Source organism: Hyaloscypha bicolor (genome assembly GCF_002865645.1).
Source record: "Hyaloscypha bicolor E unplaced genomic scaffold K444scaffold_57, whole genome shotgun sequence".
In the NCBI taxonomy this organism is placed as follows: domain Eukaryota; kingdom Fungi; phylum Ascomycota; class Leotiomycetes; order Helotiales; family Hyaloscyphaceae; genus Hyaloscypha; species Hyaloscypha bicolor.
In genome coordinates, this window is record NW_020194559.1 from 623,491 (window position 1) to 640,550 (window position 17,060).

The 17,060-nt window shown below is 48.2% G+C and overlaps 6 protein-coding genes across 6 annotated transcripts; 2 read left to right on the forward strand and 4 right to left on the reverse strand.

Moving 5' to 3' along the window:
- Positions 1–383: 383 nt before the first annotated feature.
- K444DRAFT_588391 (homogentisate 1,2-dioxygenase) lies at positions 384–2,320 on the forward strand (the record flags this gene model as incomplete). Its single annotated transcript, XM_024878053.1, has 5 exons — positions 384–497; positions 556–578; positions 633–807; positions 862–1,464; positions 1,513–2,320. 5 exons carry the CDS (start codon positions 384–386, stop codon positions 2,092–2,094), a joined length of 1,497 nt encoding a protein of 498 aa, XP_024737857.1. The 3' UTR covers positions 2,095–2,320.
- Positions 2,321–4,212: 1,892 nt separating this feature from the next.
- Positions 4,213–5,492, reverse strand: K444DRAFT_560361 (FAD dependent oxidoreductase; the record flags this gene model as incomplete). Its single annotated transcript, XM_024876897.1, has 2 exons — positions 4,213–5,027; positions 5,202–5,492. The coding sequence occupies 2 exons, from the start codon at positions 5,490–5,492 to the stop codon at positions 4,320–4,322; spliced, it is 999 nt and encodes a 332-aa protein (XP_024737858.1). The 3' UTR covers positions 4,213–4,319.
- Positions 5,493–6,814: 1,322 nt separating this feature from the next.
- Positions 6,815–8,704, reverse strand: K444DRAFT_612232 (uncharacterized protein). Its single transcript, XM_024880089.1, has one exon. It carries the CDS (start codon positions 8,627–8,629, stop codon positions 6,998–7,000), a length of 1,632 nt encoding a protein of 543 aa, XP_024737859.1. The 5' UTR covers positions 8,630–8,704; the 3' UTR covers positions 6,815–6,997.
- Positions 8,705–9,928: 1,224 nt separating this feature from the next.
- Positions 9,929–11,758, reverse strand: K444DRAFT_588400 (enolase). Its single transcript, XM_024878054.1, has 4 exons — positions 11,567–11,758; positions 11,220–11,515; positions 10,426–11,129; positions 9,929–10,375 (listed from the first exon to the last, which is right to left on the reverse strand). Exons 1-4 carry the CDS (start codon positions 11,655–11,657, stop codon positions 10,090–10,092), a joined length of 1,377 nt encoding a protein of 458 aa, XP_024737860.1. The 5' UTR covers positions 11,658–11,758; the 3' UTR covers positions 9,929–10,089.
- A 191-nt stretch (positions 11,759–11,949) lies between these two features.
- On the reverse strand, positions 11,950–13,857 carry K444DRAFT_588403 (citrate synthase-like protein). The gene is made up of 4 exons (XM_024878055.1): positions 13,648–13,857; positions 13,408–13,592; positions 12,661–13,359; positions 11,950–12,610 (listed from the first exon to the last, which is right to left on the reverse strand). Exons 1-4 carry the CDS (start codon positions 13,693–13,695, stop codon positions 12,115–12,117), a joined length of 1,428 nt encoding a protein of 475 aa, XP_024737861.1. The 5' UTR covers positions 13,696–13,857; the 3' UTR covers positions 11,950–12,114.
- Positions 13,858–14,150: 293 nt separating this feature from the next.
- On the forward strand, positions 14,151–15,989 carry K444DRAFT_642814 (isocitrate lyase and phosphorylmutase; the record flags this gene model as incomplete). The annotated part of the gene is made up of 2 exons (XM_024884784.1): positions 14,151–14,550; positions 14,599–15,989. The coding sequence occupies 2 exons, from the start codon at positions 14,151–14,153 to the stop codon at positions 15,987–15,989; spliced, it is 1,791 nt and encodes a 596-aa protein (XP_024737862.1).
- Positions 15,990–17,060: the final 1,071 nt, after the last annotated feature.

Below are 17,060 nucleotides of genomic sequence, written 5' to 3' on the forward strand. Positions count from 1 at the left end.
CACTTAATGTACCCGCCATCTTGGCGCAATTGGCCCAGAGCAACGCCAAGAGCTTGGCGAGACAAACCCAAACAGGGTTAGTTCCAGCGTGCCGAGTGAGAACGGGGGACGGGGTGTTATCCGAAAGGGGGTTTTCCTGATTGCGTCGCGCATTCACAAACGTCAGCAATCTTCAGATGAAGCCTTTGAAGGGGGCGTAGTTCTCAGGCCCTGATACGTTAACATGACTACTATTTGTGCGGGGCACTCCTGTCCGCTATAAGAGTCGCTCAGATATGTAGGTATCCGGCTTCCATTTCATTCTTCCCGTCCTCCGAGCTTCAACATAGATATCAGGTTCCAACAAATAGCTCGCTGGAGTCGATTGGAGTTCTCTAATCACAATGCCTGCCCAGCTATCTGACCCCACAGAGTACCAGAATATCTTCCACTGGGCCGAGACCCAAAAAGATGGGGCCATTCCTTCATTTGCTGTGAGAAAGAATGATCCGTATGAGGTGAGATCTCTGAGGCATCAGTGAACCAGGCCCAGTATGGGTTGTTAACAAAGTCTAGTATCAAGTTGGATTTGGGAATCAGTGAGTCTCGAGCAAAACTTGACTGGATACCATGACCTGATGGGTGATGAAAAGTTTCGAATCTGAAGCTGTTCCGGGAACAATCCCACAGGGACAAAACAGCCCAAGATGTGTCCGCTTCGGCTTGTACGCAGAGCAGATGACTGCATCTGCTTTCGTCGCTCCTAAAGGAAGTAACAAGAATGCCTGGTTGTACAGAGTCCGACCAGCTGTGGCTCATGAAGGCTTCGTGAGTTTCAACATCGTGTGCCAGGGGCAAGTTGTGCTGACAGCCATGTGCCAGACTGATCTTCCAGACAACAAGGACATGGAATCAAACTTTATACCCAGCAATCCTAAAGTCCACGTTTCTCCTACGCAACTGGCATGGCTTCCATTCGATATCCCCACAGAAGGAGGTATTGACTTCGTTTCTGGCCTGAAGACGATCGCAGGCTCAGGGGAACCAACACTGCGAGAAGGTATCGCTACTCACGTCTACACAGCAAACACGAGCATGAGGCAAAAAGCTTTTGTGAATTCTGATGGCGAATTCTTGATTGTCCCTCAGCAAGGAAGCCTCGACATCCAAACTGAATTCGGCCCACTTTTCGTGCAGCCAGGCGAGATCTGTGTCATCCAGAGAGGTGTCCGCTTCCGTGTGGAACTTCCAGATGGACCATCTCGTGGCTATATTCTGGAAGTTTACGGCTCATACTTTGAGTTGCCAGAACTTGGCCCTCTGGGCGCAAATGGCCTTGCCAATTCACGTGATTTCCTCTATCCCAAGGCCAAGTACGAGATCAACAAGGACGGGTGGGAGATCGTGTACAAGCTCGGTGGGAAATTCTTCAAGAGCACTCAGGAGCATTCTCCTTTTGATGTTGTTGCATGGCATGGCAACTACGTGAGTTCCTCTTCCCCATCCAGGATACAGACTCCTGACCTCTCTCAGATTCCATACAAGTACGATCTCACCAAGTTCGTCAACGTTGGATCAATTTCCGTAGACCACATTGATCCATCGATCTTCTGTGTTCTCACCGCCAAGTCAAGAGATCCAACTGCACCTCTCGCAGACTTCCTCATCTTCTCGCCTCGCTGGGATGTAGCATCACACACCTACAGACCACCCTACTACCACCGAAACGTAGCAACCGAGCTCATGGGCCTGATCTACGGCGGCTATGGAGGAAGATCTGATTCCTTCCAGCCAGGTGGCGTTTCTTTCGAGTGCGGGATGGTTCCCCATGGCGTCGCATACGAGGAATTCAAAGCAGCTTCTGCCCAACCACCGCCTGAAATGCAGATCTCGAAGGGCGCCATTGCCTTCATGTTCGAGTCGAGCAGACCGTTTACTGTCACGGATTATGCTTGGAATAGCAAGAAGAAGCATGAGCATAACCCCAAGATGTGGGATAATTTGGTGGATAACTTCTCCACGCATGCGAACGAGATTGAGGAGATGTTGAGCAGGGCGGCGAATGGAATGAAGATATTAAATGGGCGTGGGTATGCTTCTGGTAGTGCATGGTGAGATTCTGGGAAGGGAGAATGACCGCTGGGTAACTGCTCTTCGTTTGTATTTGTTGTTGTTGCGGAGATGTTGGCTGAACTTGAGGAGGCTGCAAGCGCCAAAGGAACAGCTTCGATTTAGCAAATTGTTGCGTAGTTCTTCATGTCTACGACGATTAATATTCATATTACTTCTTTGTTGTCCAAGTAAGGATCTGGGGCTCAAAGGTGGACTCAACAAAGCTTCGGTCACATGATCAAAGTACCCCTATTCACCTACTTTTGCAGTGCCCCGATGTCAACAGGGCCAACATTTCTTTTTTGCCTTACAACAAATCACCTTTCGACGCAATCTCCCTCCAGACATGGGGAAAATCTCCGCGGATGACCATCAGATGAGAAGGAGTAGCACAGCGAACAGAGCAGACCGAATCGACCTGGGCAGACTCGGTACAGCATTCTTTCAAGGCAAAGGTGAACGGCTTTGAACTTTGGTCATGTAATTGAACTTCCTTCTCACCTAAATTTCTCGCATGATCTAGTACTTCCGCTACCCAAATAAAAAATCATTTCAAACCCTCCATCACCGCGCAACCTTTCGTAGCTAGCATGATCGCTGACACAACATTCTGGATGAGCACCTGCAAGCAAATCCCTATGCAGTTTCTCAATTACCAAACAGGAAGAGGGGTACTTTCTTTCCTTATGTGGGTGCCTGCTCTGTAAAGGAATGTTTTGAGTGCAAGGCTCAGTTTCGATGCGAGTACGCCCAGCAAACCCGGGACTACCTACAGTATACGGCGGGTCTGAGCATCTCCGAGGCAAGGAACATCTTTACAAGGCTGCTCTATTAAATTGTACTGACTCTGGACAGGCGAACCAATTTTCGAAGTCCTGCTCTACATCGATCCAAGGTGATCTGACCTACTTGCGTCAAAAGGTGGCCAGCCATGGAAATGCAATTATCAATCGGTGGAAGAAGAAGCGCCCAGAACAAAGATGAGCAATCCTCCTCTAAGCCTTTCCCAAGATCAACGAGAAGCAGTGGATTTTGATTCATGCTAAGAATAGCGACGATAAAGAAAGGTATGTCTAACTTTCTTTGTGTTTCTTAGTAGTAAAGGTCAAGCATATACTAGGATTATACCTGGCGGGACGTTGGGTGGAGGTCGAGAATAGAGGAGTGCGAAATAAGAAAGGGGTAGTGTCCCTTTAGCAAAATAAGTATTCATTTTATCTTAAGTTCGAGCATATGCAAGACGCTAATCCCTACTATGGAAAACACAAGGGTATTTGTGCTAATTAATAGTAGGGAACAGCTGAAGAGATAGTAGGGCTCAGCTTCTGGATCCGAATCATGAGCTGAGTGGTTGAATCTCTTATTAGTCATTGTTACCACTATTCTTTGATACCTTGGCCTGAGCGCACATATCTTTGACTAAGAGTACGCGCCTTGTGCTGTTGATCATAAACATTTTCAGGAATTAACTTACACTAATGGCTTGGAAAGATTCCTTCAAAGATTGACCTTATTAAATAAGCAAGTTCTTCCCTTTTAGCATACGAAATCTCTTTTGATTTGCCCATTTCCTGGTCATAAGACTTCAGGTTAGATATAATTCTATCTACCTACTTCGAAGTATCATTTTTATGCAGTGCGCAAAACACTATAATAATATCCTTCTCCGAAGTCAAAATTTATCCCTCAAGCTTCGTCTTTCTATCTTCATTCACTTTGCTTGACTCACAATGCATTTCATATCCCTCCTCCTAGCTCGTTTTCGGCGGCGCCTGTGGTGACTTATTTGAGGGTGGAGGTGATAAACTTCGAAAGTTTTGCAATGATATGAATACTAAGGTAACTTTCTTCCATCTATCTATAGCTTCTACCTGGTATAGATAGGGTTATGAAGTGCTAATGAGGTAGAATTACAATGCGAATATTGACATTCATGTCGCTCTTGCCGATGAGGTAAGTTGAAATATTTGGGAGCGAAGGAGAAGAGATCGTGTGGAAGAAATGTTAATATTGGATAGTTTACCACACAGAATGATGCAATTTGTTTGCAAAGGCAGGTCAGGGAGTTGCATGGAGATCCTTGCACGCCTTGAGTGAGTGGGCGAGTGACTACTGAGAAGTGGTGCTTGAAGGGAATGGGCTTTAAATCGGTCTTGAAAACTACTTGCTATCTTGATCCACATGTCGTCTCCAGTCTAGAGGTTGTCCGAATCCAGGAATCTTTCGCATCAATTTATACTGAGTGGCTCGAGAAGCCGTAGCACTTCTTCTGCACAACCGATGCTGTTCTGATATCCAGCCCCTGAATGTCCATAATTATGCACCACCCAAATGCCATCAATCTTCCCCTTGTCTTCGACCTCAACTCTAGGCCCCCCTGTCCTTCCCGGTCGGAAGCCAACCTGATAACTCAAAACCTCAAAATCCCCACCTTGTCCTCTTAGCTCATCACACAAACCAAATCTCTTCATTCTCGCGACGATCCTCTCATTGAGCTCCTTGTCGACTTCCTCACTCCAGTTTCCAACTTGTTTGCACCCACCTAAGATGGTGGTTCCTGTGCCGGGACGTGGAACCACGTACAACATTTCTGATTCAGGAGCGTCAGGAATCCCAACGAGTGTCCTCGTCATTTCTGCCTCTCCTTTCACTAAGATAGTCTGTCCCCTGATTGGAAACAATGACTTTGCTTCATCATTTTCTAGAAAATGCCGTGCTGCAAGACCAGTGCAGTTCACCATCGCGAACACCTCATCCAACCCATTTTTTCCAAGCACAACTTTAACAGATCTCACCACACCAGAAAGTCCCGAAGCAGTGTCCACAGATATCTTGATGACTTTTACTCCCAACTCCTGTACCTTTTTGAAGAGGTAATCGAGGTATTTCGGCGGGTTGAAGCAGATACTCTTATACCTAATCCCCATTACCGCACTCTCTGGGACTTTCTCCCTCCCATTCTTCCTCATTTCGTCAAGGTCCAAAACATCAAACCCAGCAACCACATCACGAAACCAAATTCCTCTTCCGTCTCTGCCTTCCGTCTCAGCGATGTCTTTCCCCCAGTAATACCGAGCCGGTCGGAAACCGATCCCCATTTCCTCTTCCACTTCGGCCCTCCCCTTGGCATCGCGAGTTGTGTATGCGGCGTTGAGCATCTGTGTCCATGCTTTATAGGTTCCTGAATCATAAGACCGAAGTGCGCTATCAGAAGGAGATGTCCCGGCATGAGAGCGCCAGTGCCCTCCGGCCCATGGAGATGTGTACGACGGTGAGAAATCACCAGGTGTATGACTTGCAATTATAGTCACACGGTAGCCCCGCCGGAGGAGGGAAAGAGATGTTTGCAGGCCTGATATACCGGCGCCAAGGACGAGGATGTGTTTTTTTGCTGCTGCCATTGTTGTGATGTAAGACTGCTGGGATGAGGTCTAACGCGAGAACAACAAATTGGCGGAAGAGAGAGTTAAAGTGAGGACTGAAGGGATTCTAGGCTCTGTTCACTTATTGGTAAGATACTTTTGAGGTGGATGAAGCCGGACTGATGTTTAGCCGATATGATTCCTCTTGCGCCTCACATGACTAGACGTTGAAGGTGGGGGGATGTGATAGGAAACTTCTCACGGCGATCTACGGCATGTCAGCAGCTAAATATTCTGGTCCAATAGGACTCCAGTGGTTAGAATATGGAAGATATATTTTAAAACCCGAGCATAATGCTGCAGCAACACGATTGAGGTGACCACTTGGCTACAAATTGAATGGCGTACGGAATCTTCTCCATTTCTGGAACTTTTTAATTGCTCAATAGAGGCAGATGCATTGCATATAAAGTAAGTAAACCCATTCGACAACAGATTTGTAAGCCTACTTGAGACACTTGGGGCGGTTGGGGCGGTTGGGGTGAAAATCCCGTATGCTCCGCAGTCACAACAAGAGAAAGAGTTGAACATCAAAAAGAGGTAAGGCACATGGCTTTAAATATATTGAGGTGCTTATCAAGATTCCACGTCGTAAGCCAGATGGTCACTCCAACGCAACAACCATAAGCTGCTGGTTATCCCGTTGGACGAACAACCCGGCAAGACATTTCGTGGAGTCGGACCTGTTCGGTGCGCCGTGAGACGTATTCCGGTTCTGTGAGGTTAGTACGAGAAGCCTGCATAAATCCTTTGATTACCCCATCTTTGCCATCTATTCCTCGTTCCCCGTTCAGTTATGCAGCCAGTGGGTGGCTATGAATTGAAGTGATACATAGTTCTACAAGTGAGGTTACTTGAGAAAGAGAGAAAGGCAGGTATTGCGGTTATCTTACTTACTTGGGACGTCTGTGGTGATGTTTCAATAGATTCAGAACATGCAAATAATAGTTAAACATCCTATCCTTTAACCACAGGTTTCTAATCTTGGGCTTCAATGGCTCATGCTTACTTTAAGAAATAAGAACATTGGGCACAACGATGCAAGATAGGAGGTGTGGTTGGCTCAGGCCGATTGCACTTCATCATTGTCTTTCTCCGAAAGGCAAGAACCTTCTTTAAGGCGGTGTTGAACCTGGGTCGAATGCACAAGGCACAGCCAACAAGAGGCGCTGTAGAGTATTCACTGTTGGCCGGTAGTGTTGAGTAAATACGAACCCCTCTCATTCACTCACAGGCTCCCGGGATACCCGCAACATTTGCTACAACTATAGCATATATTTTGAATACACTGATCTTGCGTACAAGAAAGTTATTGGATATTTCCCATTCCTTCAGACGCCGTCCCATACTCTTACGTCTAAGAGGGTTTAGCGGAGAACCTGCCATATTTATGCTACCATTGGAGATCTCGTCTCGGCAACAAATACTAAACCAGCTGCCGGAAATCAGCTGTTGTCGTGATTTACTACTGCCGCTCTACCCTTTCACCTTTCGTTGTCGGGCGCAGGGAACTCCGCTTTCCTTTCCCTTCGTTCGAGAAGTAGAAGCAAGCTCTGTCTCTTCCTCATCAATGCCTCAACAAGCTCTTGCCGCCAATACAAATATGCAAGCATCATCAAGACCGGAACCGAGACCACCCAGAACACCCAGGCTTTCGGGTTGCCAGGCAGAAAGTCGCCACTCATTGAAAAGATACTCGCAACTGTCGATAAAGGTATGAAGAGCATGGTCAAAACTGTGATCTTCGACAAAGTTTGTGCGTTGCCATTCGAAATCCGCGCTTCTTGGATCGAAATGTACTGCAGATATCCCGTTGCCAACGCATTCGTTAACCCGTCTAGGACATGCACAAGATCTAGCACCGATCTCCATCCATCGATTTCCCATTGTGGCGGCCCTCCCGCGAGGCCTGAATTCCAGGCGGTTTCATTCTTCATTGGTAGGCCGAGTGAGACCATGTTTTCTTCCATTTCCCGGATGAGCTCCTTCATTGCCGCGCAACTGCCGACGATAAAGTCGAAGAATTCGTCGTGCCAACTCGAGAGTGCGCCTTCTGAGAAACTGCTGAGGTAGTTATGGCGAAAAGTCTGATTGGGCTTGACATGCGTCTTTTGGATTCTGAGAAGGTTCAGATACCGACGTCGTAGGAAAGCCAGCATTATCCCGATAACGAGTTTACGGGGAAACTTGACTACGGCCATCGGATTGTCCATTTCACAGACATCCTGATTCCTGGATGCAAACTCATTCACCGCATCATCGAAGATGGAGATATACTGCGGACATTCATAGGCGCTGGCCCATTCCGATACCTCCTCGGGAAGTTCTTGCAAAGCATTCATCTCAGGATACAAGCAGAGTTTCGGTATTGAACTTTCGTCTAGAAGTTCGTGTCGAACCGGTGCCAGTTGCATTGATGGCAAGCACTTAGCGTGTCCTCTGAGAGGCGGGTCTACGAGCAGCACAGCGTCCCAAGACCCATCCATTCCGAGCGGAGAGCTCCAAAATGAAAGGATATGATGACTCCTCATTTCGTCGTAGAGAGGGCCTTTCGGGTCGTATGCATGAAGATACCGACACACGTTTGTATTGAAGGCGTACATGCTGCTCCTCTTGTGTGGTGGAACATCGACTTCGGCGCGGTGCGAGTTTCCATATCTGACACGGAATTGCGATTTCGTGTGGCGTTCGAATGGGTTCCGATGATTGAATGTGGAAGATGCTGGATCGTCATAATGGCCAGCGAAGAAGCTGGGTGGTATCCTTAGCCGTGAGCCAAGTGTCAAGATGTAATTACGCGGGAGATCCTCCAATATGAAGAGGCGCCGTTTAGGTTGCTTCTGGCAACCAGTTGCTGGTGATACTGAAGTTGCTAACAGATAATGCCGCAGCTCCGCTGAGTTTCCGAACGAAGAGGTTCGCTGGTTGAATCCCTCATTAAATTCTACCACTGCACATCTTCCAATTTCTCGTTCAACGAGCGATTGTCTTGAGAGGGCTGCGGCAAAATTGGGAAAGAGAGGTCGGATTTGATTTTGTATTAAACCCATGTATTCCCGCTCGTTATTGTCAACGAAGTGGAAAGGCCACCCAGAGGTATTGGAGAGGTGGTCCATCTCTTCCGCAGGCGTATTTGGGGTGAGTCGCTTCTGATTAGGACCGTCGATACAATAATATATGACAACCAGCCGAAGGCGGGGTTGAGTGGCTTACCATCCTCGTATGCGACCGCGGAAATTGGCCCATATTCCCTTTAGCTGTTTGACAAGTTCTTCTCTAGTAGCTTTTGGGAGATCTTTTCTCCGCGTTTCAAGAACAATTCGATGGTTACCTTCCTTTTTAAGGGCGATCAGTGGGACCGGAGAGAAGGCTGAAACTAGGGCTGAAACCTTCGGACAGCTATTCCCCGCCTTCCTTCGTCCTACTTCAAATAGGGGCTGACATTCCCCAAAACAAACCGTGCGTGAGATTCTCAACCGTTCTTAAGATGGACACACCTCCGTTTCTAACGGTCGTTGTGCAGAGCCTTAATCGAGTCTCCTACGCCGACACCGGCGAGGCGCAGCCCTGTCGCTTCAAATTCAACTCATCAGGGTCAAACTTCTAAACCTCGCAACTGCTGACAGAAGTCTGTGGTTTTAGCGAGGTTTTCAGGGGACGCAAAACAAAGTCACCTATTTCACTTAGTTTCATAATAAATACAGATTAAAAATCTTACATAATTTAAGCGCACACGATAAAAGCAGTTAGAATAAGTTTAGAGGGCTTTTAAACCAATTTTAAATATAAAATAAAAGCGTCGAAAACACTTACAGGGTTCGTTCGTTGCTTGGCAAAATGCCCTAAAGCCGATGACTTTTATCAGGCTCGTCACGAGGCAACGAGCCTACGGACCAAAGTCCGTATTTTTAGCGGTATTTTCAGATATCGCAAAACCAAACTCGCCACATTCACTTTACAATCTCTTAACAACTATAGATTAAAACTTTACATACTTCAAGAGCATATAATAAAGGAAGCTAGAATGAATTTAGAAAGCCTTAATAATTAATTTTGAATATAAAAGAAAAGCATCCAAAATAGTTATGGGGTTCGTTTCTTAGCGAAATGCCCTAAAAACACAGACTTTGGTTCACAGGCTTGTAAGTCGAATCACCAGGGGCTTATCGCCTAGCTACAGGGCGATCGCCGCTAGCACAGGAGACAGGATTTAGATGCCACAATCCATTTCTAGCAAATAACCCGGCACCTCATTTTACTTGAACATGTGTATTTGGTCTAGGGAGAACCCCTTTATTTAGTGATTGCTTAGTTGACAGTGCCGAGTTATGTCGTAATGCCTAAGATATGAGGTGATAGTCTGCCTTCGTCAGTCCTTGCCAATGGGCATTGTTCTGCACGGTACAACGTTACGGGCCCCCGAGCCAGTTTTATTCTATTTTATTTATTTCTTATCCTAGTTACATTCGAACTTCTACTAAGGCTCTTTGAGTCTAAACAGAGATATTTGGAATAAACCAACGTACAAAAAATATGTGAAATTCAATTCCGTCTCTGACTCTCTAGACCAAGTTTCTCAATAACCGTACACGTTGAACGGAATCTTCGGGTCCTGCAACTTCCCATGTGCGGTTCTGAAATTTACACCAGCATACTCGACTTCCTCCCCGATCGCATTAAGCTCATCTTCGATATCCATCAAGCGGTTGTACTTCACCACTCTCTCCCCTCTAGCCGGCGCACCAGTCTTCAAGTGTCCCGTCCTCAGACCAACAGTCAAATCCGCAATGAAGTCATCCGTCGTCTCTCCAGAGCGGTGAGAAACGAAGATGCCCCAGCCATAGCTGAATGCTAAGTTTGCCCTACCTCCCCTGTTAGTAAATAAAGAAATTTGGAAGGGAGAGAGACGTACGCAGCGATAGCCTCACTCACAGTTCCAATCTGATTAATCTTCAAAAGTAAACCGTTACACGCCTCCTTCTCTTGCGCCTCCCTCACCCGCTCCACATTCGTAACCGTCAAATCATCACCCACAATCTCTGGCATGCCCTTCATCTCCTTCCCCTTCTCCATGAACTTGCTCCACGTCTCCCAATCATCTTCCGCAAATGGATCTTCCAGCAGAACAATCGGATATTGGACAAACAACTCTCTGTACAAGTCCGCAAGTCCGTCAGGGGTCAGTTTTGGAGAGGATCCGTCTTTGATGCCAAGATCGTAGTTCCCTTCACGGAAGAATTCCGAGGAAGCAGGATCCATAGCAAAGTGAATCTTCCCCGTGTGCCCCGCCTTCTCAACCGCCTCGACTAAGAGATCAAGAGCTTCACTCGGCTTTGAAATCGGCGGCGCAAAGCCGCCCTCATCGCCAATGCCAGTAGCAGCTGGTCCGAACTTCTTCGTAATCACCGCTTTGAGAGCATGATACGTCTCAGCACCCATCTGCACGGCCTCAGTGATGGATTTGGCGCCCGTGGGCGCGAGCATGATTTCCTGGAAGGCCATCGTGTTGCCCGAGTGCACGCCGCCGTTTAGCACGTTGAAGAAGGGGACGGGCATTATGTAGGGGGTTTTGAGCGTCCCGGCTTCGAGGCGGAGATGCTCGTAAAGGGGGATTTTCTGGGTCACGTGTCAGTCCATCTTCTCTTACTACTTGACCGATTTTCTCTTCTTTCGCTGAAAATTTGAAGAGAGAGATAGGGTCCATACAAGACTCGCAGCACCAGCTCTAGCACACGCCATACTGACGCCCAAGATCGCGTTGGCGCCCAGCTTCTTCTTCCCCTTCGTGCCATCTAGCTGACACATAAACGCATCGATCTCCTTCAGTTGAGTTTCGACATCGAATTTCCTTGCAAGTAGAGCTGGAGCGATGGTCGACGTGACGTTGAGAACTGCCTGGTTGACTCCTTTCCCCCCGTATGCGGTGGAGGAAGTATCGCGCAGCTCAAGAGCTTCGTGGATTCCGGTTGAGGCACCCGAGGGGACGAGACCTGTGAACGTACCTATGAAATATTAGCAGACTTGTCCAAAGATCTTATTGATGGCATGAGTACCTTTATCCGTCGTAAGGCGCACTTGTACGGTTGGGTTACCCCGAGAGTCGAGACGCTGAGCGGCGGTGATGGAGGTGATAAATGAAGGCATTTTGAATTTTTCGTAATATTTTGGGTTGGGATTTTAATTATGGGTTTAAGAAAAATGAAACGAATGGATGCACTGGCTTCTTATATCTTGTTTGAGGAGAGAAATATTTTGCGTGTGGCATGATGTCGCGTATTAACATGAGCGTGGGTGACGCGGGATGTGGTGCGGGGGAAAGTGGCGTGATGGGAAAATATTCGAGAATGAGGTGCAAAGGGATGCAGGATTGGTTGCTGGATGAACGTACCGCCGACTTACGATTTCTGTGATGTTCTAGATGTTGAGATAACCTTGTGCAGCAGCTTTTCCTTGGGATATTGTTTTCCTATATAAATGAGACGAGTAGTAGTAATTAGATTTTTTTGAGTCGTGTGGTAAGTACGGGAGTAAAAATACACCCGTCGAACGCCTTGAAAAGACAACTCTAAACAAATTTTGAGGTAAGTTTCTGAAGAACAATTTACGCGCTCTCAGCGAGCTTGAGCAATCCCTCCAAATTAATGCTTTTTGGTCGCTCAATGGGCAAACCCAGAGCTCGGTCCCAGATCAACTGGGCCAGAGGTCCCAAACCTCTGCTAACACCAAAGGTAGCTGTGTAATATAATGTCTCGTGGAAACCATAATGATGGAACAGGACACCGGAGCTGGAGTCGACGTTTGGATAAGGGTTCTTGGTCTTCCCATGCTCCTTCAGCACCGTCGGGGCAATCTCGGAGTTCTTCTTCACTAATTGGAAGACAGGGTCCCTTGCGATTTCAGGACGGGATGATGCGTAGTCCATGAGAGCTTCGAATCGGGGATCTGGTTTACGGAGAACTGCGTGGCCGTATCCAGGGACGACTCGTCCGGACTTTAGGGTTGACCAGAGATAGTCGGAGACATCTTGGTCCGAGAACTTTGTCCCAACGTGTTCTTGCATTTGGAGAATCCATCTCAGGACTTCTTGGGCGGCAAGCCTAGAAACTTTTAGCAGACAATTAAGACTGGGAAGATGGCTGCTACTAACCCATGCAAGGGTCCAGCAAGACCTTGAAGACCGGCACTGTAACTCAAGAATGGATCGCTCAATGCACTACCAACTAAATGTGTAGCATGCGCCGAGACGTTGCCACCCTCGTGATCGCCGTGTAGGGCCAAATAAAGTCTCAGCAGATCTTGGAAGTTCTCGTTCTTCTTTCCTCCCTTGCCGAGCATGGCGGCGAAGTTGTACGACCAATCCTGCTCCAAATCAATCTGGGCTGGAAGAGCTCCGCCACCTTGGTATGAATTTTGGTAGATCTTGGCAGCAATGACTGGGAGCTTCGCAAGCAAAGAGATGCTGTCATCAAAAGTTGGTTCCCAATAATCAGCCTTGTTAATACCTTGCTCGTAAGCCTTGGCAAACTTCGAGGTGTGGGAAAGGGCAGAGACCGCAATAGCGAATTGGGTCATTGGGTGAAGGTCTTTGGGGAAATTGTCCAGTATCTTGTTGACAAAGTCTGGCAACTCTGCCTTTTCCGCCAGCTCTCGGGAGAAAACTCGAACTTGTGATGTAGAAGGGACTTGGCCGGTCAAGAGCAGCCAGAACATGGCTTCTGGCAGCATTTCTGTGCCAGTTGTGCCCTTCGGAAGCTCTTTTTGGCAATCCTTGATCGTGCGTCCGTGGAATCGAATACCCTCGTTGGCGTCAAGAACTGAACCTTCCCATACCATAGCCTTCAATCCTCTGTGTTTGTGTCAATCCCGTCCCTCTCAAATATGTCAGTATGCCTACCTCATGCCGCCAATTGTGTTCTCAACCTTAACATCTCCAATAACCTTGCCGCCCAGCGCCTTGACCTTTTTCAGTAGTTCGCGCTTGGGTGCAATGCACTCTTTGAAGGTCGTTTTGAGATCTGGCTCGGAAGAGGTCGCATAGCTTCTGTAGGCAGGAACAATGACTTGGCGGACAGCAAGTGGCTAGCACAAAGTTAACAGAGCACCCCGAGAGAAGTATTACAATTGCAAGACTTACTCGCAGGGCTCTTATAGCCCGAGGGGCAGATCTAGCATTCATAGCCATGCTGACAGCTTGCCGCGGGGCACTGAGGGGTAATTGTTGATGCTATGAAAATGCTCCTGTGTGGAAGGCGTTCCAGAGGCAAAAATCCAAGAATGATATGCGTCTCTCAAAGCAGTGTAGCAATCTGGCCGTCTTATGTCAAATTTGTAGAATTGATCAAGGTTGGAGAATGCGAAAGGTTTTGAGGAGCTTCGTCCACAGGGCTGGGGCCGTCGCTGAGCCGAGGAAGTGGATTGACCACTCACGGCGCATCGGATTTGGCAGGTGCAAGCAAAACAATGCCGAGCACAACCGTCGCCCTCACCCGAACAGCCTTGGATCTGGATCAACATCCGTGATCGGATGGAAAAGGACTTGCTGCTTGATTGATTAGCAGCGGTGGGTAAGAGTAGGTATCTTCTTGGGCGACCCTTCCTTCTCTCGTTTTGTCTTCTCCCAGGTTTGCATTCTTCACAATGCTTCGCAGAGCGGCGGCGACGGTCCCACGGCGAGTGGCGGCGGCGAAGTCTGCGAATATTTGCGTGCGGAACTTTTCAATATCAGCTCAAAGGATGGCTGTGTTGAAGCCACTCGAAAATCCCGTATCTGCGGCTCTTCCGTCCGACACCTTTCAGCTCCTCCCAGAATCGCAGAAAGCCGGGGCCGCAGAAGATGCCCTCTACGACCAGCAGATAAAGGATGTGGAGGCATGGTGGGCGAGTCCAAGATATGAGGGGATAAAGAGGCCGTACTCGGCGGCAGATGTTGTGTCGAAACGGGGGACCCAGCTGCAGTCATACCCAAGCTCGGTCATGGCGAGGAAGCTGTTCAATTTGATCAAGGAGAGGGAGGCAAAGGGAGAGCCAATCCACACAAGTACGCTCTGCAATCTTGTCCACAATGCCTATTCCTAACACTCCGCAGTGGGCGCCATCGATCCTGTACAAATGACACAACAAGCACCGAACCAAGAAGTCCTCTACATTTCCGGCTGGGCATGCTCCTCCGTCCTCACAACCACAAACGAAGTTTCTCCCGACTTTGGCGACTACCCCTACAATACCGTACCAAACCAAGTTCAGAGACTCGCTAAAGCACAATCAATGCACGACAGGAAACATTGGGATGCGCGGAGGAAGTTGGCTCCAGAGGAGAGAGCAAAGACACCATACATCGACTACCTACGGCCCATCATTGCAGATGGAGATACTGGACATGGTGGACTGTCAGCAGTTTTGAAGCTTGCCAAGCTGTTTGCAGAGAATGGAGCTGCGGCTGTACATTTCGAAGATCAGATGCATGGCGGGAAGAAGTGTGGGCATCTTGCCGGAAAGGTTCTTGTACCCGTTGGAGAACATATCAATCGTCTTGTCGCTGCACGATTTCAATGGGACGTTATGGGATCGGAGAACTTGGTCATTGCAAGGACGGATTCTGAGAGTGGAAAGCTTCTCAGCAGCGCCATCGACGTTCGAGACCACGAATTTATACTTGGAGTCGCGGAGGAAGGCATCGAACCTCTGGCCGAAACTTTACAGGGAATGGAAATGGCCGGAGCGACTGGTGCTGAAATTGATGCATTCGAAGCACAATGGGTCAAAAATACCAAGCTGATGACTTGCGACGAAGCTGTGGTCAAGCAATTGAAGGCTTACGAGGTGTCAGAAGAGGACATTTACAATTACCAGACAACCACGAGTAACAACCGCGATATGTCGATCACGAAGAGGAAGCAACTGGCATCACAATTCACAGACCAGCCTATCTATTTTAATATCGATATCCCTCGAACAAGAGAAGGCTTCTACCACTACCAGGCAGGCATGAAAGCAGCCACAAAGCGAGCCATCGAATACGCTCCCTTCGCAGATCTATTATGGGTCGAGACAGGCGATCCAAGCGTCGCCAACGCAGCCCAATTCTCAGGAGAAATTCGTGAAAATCACCCAGGAAAAGGGCTCGTCTACAACCTCTCACCATCTTTCAACTGGATGGGCCATGGCTTCTCGCCCGAAACATTGAAATCCTTCATATGGGATATCGCCAAGCATGGGTTCGTACTTCAACTTATTTCTCTCGCTGGATTACACAGCGGGGCTGTGATCACGAATGAATTGAGCAAAGGATTTAAGGAGGATGGAATGTTGGCTTATGTCAATCTTGTGCAAAAGAGAGAGAAGGAATTAGGTGTTGATGTTTTGACGCATCAGAAGTGGAGCGGTGCGCAGTATATTGACGGAATTCTGGGGTCGATCCAGAGTGGAAGCAGCAGTACTAAGGGCATGGGAGAAGGGAACACCGAGGGGCAATTCTAGAGTGGCCGCACGGCTTGGTAGGAATATTTATGAAGTGCTGGGTCCAATCTTTTCTTTCGTTAGTGATTTTTGCCAGTTGGTCTTCGCTGAAGCCATGAGAGTGGAATAAGCTGATGACCTGAGCTTCATACGGGCTACTACAGTACCCCCTCTGAAGTTCTAGGTGCGGTAAGGGTCTTTCTGGTATGGCTAGTCATTGTATTATGAGGTTCTGCAGTTCATTTAGGGGCCGCGCCGCCGACCTGCATCACTCCGTCCCCTTCGTACGAGTCCTGTAGTCCTTAACATATATAATTCCCGGCAAGCGCTTCCACAGCTTTCTATTCCCACGATCAAACTCTGTTTATTTATCTTCCGTCTCATCTCACTTCGCCTTCACCATCACACCTCTCCTTCTCTCGAAATGAACCACAACATCACGCTCCGCCCCGGCCTACCCACCGTTCTCCCGGAAATCGCCACCCTCGACATAGCAACATACCCCCACCACCACATGGCGCGCCTAGCATGGAGCAATTCCTCAAACACCTGCCCGATCCTCCTTTCCCGCTATGAATTACTCTTTTTTTTTTTTTTTAGCGCACTACCATTTCCTAGTCGCCATGCAGGCAGAGGTGGCTGGCTTTGTGATCTAGAAAGAATGCGGAAAGAATGCGGTGACCACGAGGACCCGGAATTCAAATACCAGTCTCCAGAAAGTGCGAATGTGGGCATGATTACGTATTTTCTGGGGAAGAATGGGGAGCTTCAGAAAGATCTGAGGATTGAGGGGATGGCGGAGTTGGAAGTCCTTGGCGTGAAGCCGGGGCATCAAAGGAAGAGGATTGGTGCGTTGTTACTTGAAGAGGTGGTGAAAGAGGTATGCAAGATCTTGTTTTAGTGTTGATGGGTGTGAGAGATGAGAGAGCTAGGGCTAAGTTGCTGTGTAGTTGGACGAGCGGAACGAGAAAATGTATGTGAGGAGTAGTCGGGTGGGGAAGGGGCTCTATGAGAGGTTTGGGTGGAGGGTTATGTGTTGTGACGTCAGCGTCACATGACCTGGCCCTAGCGTGGCACCCTGTACTTAGCTCG

Bases quoted from the DNA above. Each gene is read 5' to 3' on its own strand.
- K444DRAFT_612232 (XM_024880089.1), bottom strand. From the start codon at position 8,629: ATGGACCACCTCTCCAATACCTCTGGGTGGCCTTTCCACTTCGTTGAC.
- K444DRAFT_588400 (XM_024878054.1), bottom strand. From the start codon at position 11,657: ATGCCTTCATTTATCACCTCCATCACCGCCGCTCAGCGTCTCGACTCT. The intron at 11,516-11,566 runs GTACTCATGCCA...AATATTTCATAG, and splicing joins GCGCCTTACGACGGATAAAG to GTACGTTCACAGGTCTCGTC. The intron at 11,130-11,219 runs GTATGGACCCTA...CACGTGACCCAG, and splicing joins GAGCTGGTGCTGCGAGTCTT to AAAATCCCCCTTTACGAGCA.
- K444DRAFT_588403 (XM_024878055.1), bottom strand. From the start codon at position 13,695: ATGGCTATGAATGCTAGATCTGCCCCTCGGGCTATAAGAGCCCTGCGA. The intron at 13,593-13,647 runs GTAAGTCTTGCA...ACTTTGTGCTAG, and splicing joins GGGCTATAAGAGCCCTGCGA to CCACTTGCTGTCCGCCAAGT. The intron at 12,611-12,660 runs GTTAGTAGCAGC...AAAAGTTTCTAG, and splicing joins CTTGCTGGACCCTTGCATGG to GCTTGCCGCCCAAGAAGTCC.